Here is an 8575-nt window from a genome sequence, read left to right as displayed (position 1 = left end):
CCCACGTAAATTACGCCTATGATTAGCAATGCAGCAAAAAGCCTTTTTCAGAGCGCTTGACAACGGCAGAGTCACTATAGCAACCAATTGGCGTGTTAAGTGCATAGGCGTAAGTCATAAATGGGAGGGAAGCAGGGAATATGTCACAAATACTTTACTGATCCCCGCAGGGAAATTCTGTTACAGTTGCACGAAGTATGTAAATGAATAAATAAATAAAATTAGAAAAATTAAAAAAATTTAAAAATTAAAAAATCAAAAATTAATAAAAATAATTAAATAGAGGTAGATTGGTCCCCTTTAAATAATTTGAAAGGCAACCCTCCAAAGGCAATCCAGAATATTTCTCTACCTACTTCATGTGTTGGGAGTGTGTAAAACAGCATGCAGCTGGCGCCATCTGGTGGCTGCATCTGCGCTTCAGTCACAATGTCTTCTGTGAAATAATGTATTCTGCCCCTTAAATTAAAATATCTCACTCTGATGTGAGCTGTTAAGATGCAGAATCTGTTTCCAACCAGCAGAGGGCCTCATATCATCATGACATCAACCCACAGAATGATAGCTGCCATCAGAAGATCAACGCTGTTCAATGACATTAAAGGTCCCATGACATGGTGATCTTGATGCCGTTTCTATAGGCCGTAGTAGTCCCCTAATACTGTATCGGAGTCTCTTTTTATAGACCTTAGTGGTCCCTAATACTGCATCTGAAGTCTCTTTATATAGACCTTAGTGGTCCCCTAATACCGTGTCTGAAGTCTCTTTTATATAGACTTAGTGGTCCCTAATACTGTGTATGAGTCTCTTTATATAGACCTTAGTGGTCCCTATACTGTACTGAAGTCTCTTTATATAGGCTTAGTGGTCCCCTATATGGTATCTGAAGTTCTTTTATATAACCTTAGTAGTCCCTAACTGTATCTGAAGTCTCTTATATAGACCTTAGTGGTCCCTAATACTGTATCTGAAGTCTCTTTTATAAGACTATAGTCCCCTAATACTGTATCTGAAGGTCTCTTTATATAGACCTTAGTAGTCCCCTAATACTGTATCTGAAGTCTCTTTTGTATAGACTTTAGTGGTCCCTAATACTGTATCTGAAGTCTCTTTTATATACATATATTACACCCACTAAAGCCACTTGCCCCTTATGACCTCATATGGGGAAAGATTCCAGATTGGCCCATCTGAGCTTTCATAAAGAGAGATTTTCATGCCATGGGACCTTTAATAGTTCCAGACTGTAAAAGCAGCACATGTTTTCAAAGAGATGTGAGAGAGAGCTGTAAGAAGAGGTCTCACTCACCTTCAGATTTTGGCTTCTTTTTTAATACTCCTACCCATTGCAGCTTTTTTTTTGATTTTGTGAATAACAATTCTGTATTTTTTCTCTTTCAACAAAACATACAACTCATACAGCATGAACACTTTTTTTTTAAACAAGCCACCATTTTCATCTTTATTTTTCCACATTCTTAAATAAAATCTGTCTATCTTTAAGCTAGTCTGGCCCCGGCTTCTTAATATGGGCTTTTCCATCCCGCTTAGAATCGACCCATTGACCCTTTGGCACTGTTAAACATGACAATGTAGCACAAAGTGCTTCAACCCCCCCATACAAACACACATATACACTCACACACAGATATACACACACAACACAATATTGCTCCCCCCTGGCCCCCCCACCCCTAAATTGACAAAAATCGATTCATTAAAACCAGGATACGCGGGGCGACCTCTAGCGCACCCAAGAAGGCCGAGTCCATTGCAGCCCCCCGTTCCTGTCTTTCCACTGTCACTATCGAATAAAGGGAAATGCCCCCAAAAAGTCACCTTTAATAAACAGGAAGCCAGCTGAACCAAGCCGATGAAACGCCGTCATAAGATTGACAGATTGAACATGTTGTTTGAAAGACTTATGGATATATAGATTTTGTTTTTCCTTTTGGCGTGTTGCTATGCACTTATTGTGTTTTCATATTGTAATTTTTTGTTTGAAAACAAAAAGAAAAACTTTGGTCCTCAAGCTCTAAAATGTCAGGGATGCTTCTGCATGACTGCTTCCATCAGGCATTCATTCTGAAATGGGATGATTGTATGTTAGGGGGGGGGGGGGGGGGGGGGGGGGGGGTTGATTTTTAAACTTTGGGTGTCAAGGTTGTGTTGGATATGCAGCTTATTTTCTGTCGAGTGGAAGTCAATGGGCTTATTATTCTTCTACAGTCTCTAGTTTCTGTCTGTGGAATCACACACAAATAAAAGCAGATCTGGAGTGAGGGCAGAAAAACACAATGATTCAGGAGGCTGGGTGTGTGTATGTGTGTGTGTTTGTGTGTGTGTGTGTGTGTGTATGTGTGTGTGTTTGTGTGTGTGTGTGTGTATGCAATGACAATAAAGGCGTTCCTTTATTCTTTGTTTATTTCTGCATTTTATTCTTAAATGTCCACCTGAGTGTTGAGACTCTGCTTTTATCTGAAGGGTTCAAGCACACCCTGTCACATATTAATGTCATAATGATGATAACATAGGAATTAGTCCAAATGAAAACCTGTTCCCTGTAGAGAATTGCATAGATTCAGTATCATAACAATAATGTAGGGAAAAAACCCTTTTAGTGTCGTATTTATCTTCTTTTAACTTAGTTTTCTCTCCCTGAAACACTCAAGAGCCCCTTTTTTCCTCAAAATATGTATTTCAGACATTCGTTTGGAGTCTTTTTTTTGTATCCAAGGCTGAAACGCTCTACACTGGATTGCTTGACAGTAATCTATTACCTGTGCAGAGGCTTCCGAGCGTCAAATAAAGAGAGCGGAGTCCGGTGCACCGAGAGGCACACTGGGATAAAAAGAGACGGGACAGAGACACTGAACTCCGAGTGGATTAATAAGTATCATTGCTATTCAATTATTATCACAATTAAAAAAACTAAACACTTATTGTAGTTCAATTTCTGAGGATAAACGGGCTGTTTGCCGAGCGCTTTTTTTTGGAGATAAATGCACTGCTTTGCGCGTCCGGAGTGAGGATCTTATTAAAAAAAAGAGAGATCTTTATTGAAATCATGCAAGATTTTTATTGAAGACGTCAGTTTCCCTTGCTGATTTTTTCTTCTTCACTGAGCCATCAGAGGATGGTTTGTGCGTCAAGAGACGCAGATTAGAAGAGACGCGCCTTCCCGTGTGGATATTAATCGCCTGTTTGCCACTTTTTGATCCGTGCATCGGGGGAAAACAAAAAAAAAGAAAATGGAAAACACGTCGTGGAGTAATTTCACCCAAGTTCTGTCGGAGCTAGACGGGCCGGACGGCGGGGGAGATGGAGAGGAGGACGCGGGAGGCAGCGGGAGAGGTGGCGGGGGACTGCGCGTCCTCGTCGGCTGCATCCTGTCCCTGCTCATCGTGTCCACGCTGCTCGGAAACACGCTGGTGTGCGCCGCAGTGGTCCGCTTCCGCCACCTGCGCTCCAAAGTCACCAACTTCTTCGTCATCTCGCTGGCCGTGTCCGACCTGTTGGTGGCGGTGCTCGTGATGCCCTGGGAGGCCATCACCGAGGTGACCGGCACGTGGCTGTTCGGGCGCTTCTGCGGCGTCTGGATCGCCTTCGACATCATGTGCTCCACGGCCTCCATCTTGCACCTGTGCATCATCAGCGTGGACCGCTACTGGGCCATCGCCAGCCCCTTCAAATACGAGCGGAAGATGACTCAGCGGGTGGCGTTTGTCATGATCGGGGTGGCGTGGTTGCTGTCCATTCTCATCTCTTTCATCCCGGTGCAGCTCAACTGGCACCAAGTGGAAGAGGAGGTGATGGCGGAGGTGGTGGAAATGATGGCTGCCAACAGTGGCGGCAGGAACTTCACAAACAGCAGCAACGCTAACGCCAAGAGCTGCGTCGCCAACCTGAACAAAACCTACGCCATCTCTTCCTCACTCATCAGCTTCTACATCCCGGTGGTGATCATGATCGCCACCTACACCCGCATCTTCCGGATCGCTCAGACCCAAATCCGCCGCATCACGTCTTTGGAGCGGGCGGCGGAGCAGGCGCAGAACCACGGCCATGGCGCCAACCGGAACCGGCAGCAGCAGCAGTGGCAGCAGCACCACCGGCCCAACGACGAGGCCTCGCTCAAGTCGTCGTTTAAGAAGGAAACCAAAGTCCTGAAGACGCTCTCCATCATCATGGGCGTGTTCGTCTTCTGCTGGCTGCCGTTCTTCGTCCTCAACTGCACCGTCCCGTTCTGCGACCCGCCGTGCGTCAGCGACGCCACCTTCACCGTCTTCGTGTGGTTCGGCTGGGCCAACTCCTCGCTCAACCCCGTCATCTACGCTTTCAACGCCGACTTCCGCCGCGCCTTCGCCACCATCCTGGGTTGCAACCAGATGTGCTCAAACAACGCGGTGGAGGCGGTGAACTTCAGCGACGAGCTGGTGTCCTACCACCACGACACGACGCTCCACAAGGAGGCGCTGGTCCCCGCGGCGACGCAGCAACTTCCCTGCAACATCCTCGTCGGGGCCAATCATCTGGAGGACATGAGCGCGCAGTTCGACGAAGAGTCGATGATCTCCAACGGTTCTCGGAGCTGCAACAGACTGCTGCTGCTTCCCGCCACCGTCCAGCTCGAGGACGACCACGAAATCTGGATGGAGAGCGATGCTCTGATACCCGGACAAGTCCATCAGGATGGATAGGACAGGAAACGGCAGGATGTTAGGTGGAGCTGGGCGACAAGATTTTGGACCAAATACATGATTGTCTGTATAATAAGGATTGACTGTTGGTGCTCTCACAAAAATATTAACACAATCATAGTTTTAATAAATATCTACATATGTTCCGATACCATTTTATTCCTTCCCAATACCGATTCCGATACCTGAACTTGCAAGTTGACCGATACAGAGTACTGAGCCGATACCAGTAACAAATATTGTGTTTTAACATCTGTATAACCCTGTACAGATGGGAATTGCTATCATTGTTGTACAGCCTGGCTCAGATTAAACCCTTTGTGAAAAGTGAACTAATGCAGACAGAATGAAAGACATAGAGCTTTCTTTCTTTTCTAGTTTGACAGTCAGACATTTGATCACTTGATATCGGATCGGTAGATAGTTTTGAATAATCACTGACAAGGCATTTCTGTTACTGGTATCGGAACATGTCTATTTAATGTCACAGATAATGTCGAAACAATGACCAATGCCGGGTTTCCACTGGTTGCAAAATGGCTGCGTCTCGGCTCCGTGCTTCGCCGTCCGTCAACATCCACCAGGTCCAGAACGGCTGCGGCCATGACTGACAGAGGAAGTCCCGAGGACCCACAAGATCTTGCGAGATCTCGTAAAATAGAACCACGAAACCACCAACAGTTAGTTTCCATCCAGAGGAGTGGAGGGGGAACAGCTCTGTGCTGTTTTCAAGGTGTAGTGTATGAAGATATGATCCGCACTGAGCTCGCTATTTTATTTTGAAAATTAACCGGATGTTTTATTTTGTTTCTGTGCTCGACTTCCTGACCTGCATTATCTGTCTCGTGCTGAATTGCTGCGGAGCTCTCCGGTGTCTGGCAGCAATAGAAGCTCTGTATATCGGTACGGAGTCGAGACACAGCCACTCCACAGTCAGTCATTAGCCCCGAAGACAACAAGAGGGTTAATGTGAAAAAAAAATCAATATTTGAATACATTCGAACCACTGTGGTTTTTTAGAACAAATATTTGAATGTCATCTTTTGCCAACATTGACAGCACCACAGCGAGCGGACGTTACAGTTATTTTTGGGCGACAAAAATCGAGAGTTATGCAACGACGAACACGAGTTTCCTGGGTGAAAGTCTTTCCCTGGGAAGTGAACTCCGCTCCCCGGCTTGCAAGCGCCATGTTTCCTCCCTAGGCAGTCCCCGGGGTTTCATTGAAAAAATGGAGAAAATACATTGAACACATGTATAAAAACAGTTCTTTTCTTTTTGAAGCTGGATGTATAAATGGTTCATGAAAACAGCCTGGACACAGTAAGGTTGGAGATTAAATGAACAAAATGCTTTGTCAGACATTAAAATCTTATTTATTACAGCAAACTACTGAATGTTTCAATTTATTTCGAAGTATGCACATGCAAATTATGTCATCAGGTTGATGCAATGAATACAAATCATTGTGATGTCGGAATTTGTTTTGTGTTTTTAACTGGACCCTATTTTCCTGTGCATTGGTGTCGAAGTTGCTAATGTGACCAAAAACCTCTCTTCCATAAAAAAAATCTCTGTTATTGATGTACAATTCATTCAAGAGGGTGATCACAAATTTACTTTAATAAAGAAATCTTTCATGATGAAAAAAAAAAAACTCAATGAGATGAACAAAGAACAGGGGGATTCTTTATTTGTTTACTTATTTATTTATTAGGGACCATGTGCAATTTTAAACAAATGGTCCCATTTGATGCATTGTTCCAGCGTTAGCCACAGGCTAATTTCCATGTGCGGTCCCCACTGGGCTTTCCCTTTTGTTCTTCTCATATTTGCTTGACTTGGTTCAATATTTCTTTCTTTTTCCTCCCACATCTTCTGCTTGATCCTTTCATCTTCAGTAGGTAGTGGAGTTGAAACAGAGCAGAGGCACCCGGGGGCCACAGAGGGGGCGACACCCTGCACCCCACAGGTGTCTTCTACAGCGTAGGACTCACAGTGCATCATCAGTGTGTTTCTGAGTGTGACAGAGCGTTGGCAGTTTAGGCTGGAAATATGGAAATACAGACAAATGGAAATATGGACATATGGACAAATGGAAATATGGAAATATAGACATATGGAAATATGGAAATATAGACATATGGACAAATGGAAATATGTAATTATAGACATATGGACAAATGGAAATATGGAAATATGAAAAAATGAAAATATAGACATGTGGAAATATGGAAAAGTGGACATATGGAAATATGGACATATGGACATATGGTCATATGGAAATATGGAAAATTGAAAGATGGAAATATGGAAATATGGACATATAGAAACATGGAAACCTAGGTAACAGTTACATTGCTACATTTTGGTTTACAAACGTATCTTTTGCTACACTTCCCCCTCTCATTCCCCCTGCTCTGTTGTTTTTCTCCTCTTATTCCCCCTGCTCTGTCATTTCCTCCTCATTCCCCTGCTCTGCCGTTTCCCCTTCTCATTCCCCCCGCTCTGGCGTTTCCCCTTCTCATTCCCCCGCTCTTGCGTTTCCCCATTCCTCATCCCCCTGCTCTGGCGTTTCCCCCTATCATTCCCCCTGCTCTGGCATTTTCCCCCTCTCATTCCCCCTGCTCTGGCATTTCCTCCTCTCATTCCTCCCACTCTGGCAATTCCTCCCATCCAGGAATGTTGTTAGGACCAGCCAGACCCTCCTCCGCAGCGCTGTGGAGAAAGATCTGGCAATGGTGGTGGTGTCAATGTTTTTTGATATCCTCGTCCGAAGTCATTGCTCTTTTCTTTGTTTGTTCTCCCGTTTCTTTGTTTGGTAGTAACCGTTAACTCGTAACCCTGGCAGAGACCGGGGAAAACAATACGGCACTTTAACACAATTGGGTTGAATAGCGATTCTGCTGCGTTAGCTGCCTATTAGAGGCCGACCGATATATCGGCGGGCCGATATTATTTCCTGATATAAGGCATTTCCCGACATATCGGTATCAGCATCTATAATGGGCGATTAAAAAAAATTTCTGATAAATGAATATTTAATAAATAAAAACGGACTGTCAACCATGTTCTGAGCGTTGGCGTTGCATAGTCTGTCCACCAGAGGACGCTCTACAACGTCCCTGTTAGTGATAGTGTAGCATAGTCTGTCCACCAGAGGACGCTCTACAACGTCCCTGTTGGCAACACTAACTTTTTTTTGTCTAACATCATGTGGCAAATTATTAAAATCAAAATCTCCAAGATTTTTACTCCAATCTGTACTGTTGTTACCATATGTGAATATCCCACTTCTGGTGTGTGTGTGTGTGTGTGTGTGCGTGTTTGTGTGTGTTTATGTTAACCTTTTTTTATTTTAATATCTTTCATTTCACCCATCATCATTGTATCTTTAAACACAATTTCAGGAGGTACAATGATCATATGCCAGCCCATTTCAGAGGGGGTCTTCTAACAATAAACACATACTATGCCAACGAAAAACTCAATTTACCAATGGACACAAAATAGACGTACAGTATAAAAAAGGAATAAAATAAAACAAAAAATGAAACAAAAACAAACCTAAGTAATAAAATAAAAATAAAACCAACCTAAAATAAACAATATAAAAACTACAAACAGATAAAGGATAAACCTGCTCATGTTGAGAACCGTTTATGATGTCGGGTTTATTGCTGCCTGTCGTGTCCAATGGTTACAGGGAAAAAATCAAAAGCTCTTATTTTGACACCCAGAACTGCCTCATATTGGTTGTGAAGTAACGTCCTGCTTCTATTTTTGAGCTCTGCTGTAATAATGCTTTCATTGTTAATGTTAAAGCACACACACACACACACACACACACACACACACACACACACACACACACA

General features: G+C 43.7%; 1 protein-coding gene and 1 pseudogene across 1 annotated transcript; one reads left to right on the top strand and one right to left on the bottom strand.

The window, feature by feature from the left end:
* Positions 1–3251: 3251 nt before the first annotated feature.
* LOC116705466 (D(1)-like dopamine receptor) lies at positions 3252–4926 on the top strand. The gene has a single exon (XM_032541666.1). The coding sequence runs from the start codon at positions 3252–3254 to the stop codon at positions 4698–4700; it is 1449 nt and encodes a 482-aa protein (XP_032397557.1). The 3' UTR covers positions 4701–4926.
* A 2553-nt stretch (positions 4927–7479) lies between these two features.
* LOC116705465 (D(1)-like dopamine receptor) overlaps positions 7480–8575 on the bottom strand; it is a 20114-nt pseudogene continuing 19018 nt past the window's right edge.

The sequence above is a fragment of the Etheostoma spectabile genome, chromosome 17, assembly GCF_008692095.1.
Source record: "Etheostoma spectabile isolate EspeVRDwgs_2016 chromosome 17, UIUC_Espe_1.0, whole genome shotgun sequence".
Lineage (NCBI taxonomy): Eukaryota > Metazoa > Chordata > Actinopteri > Perciformes > Percidae > Etheostoma > Etheostoma spectabile.
Note: the sequence above shows the minus strand (reverse complement) of the source record. Positions and strands in the feature narration are given on the sequence as shown.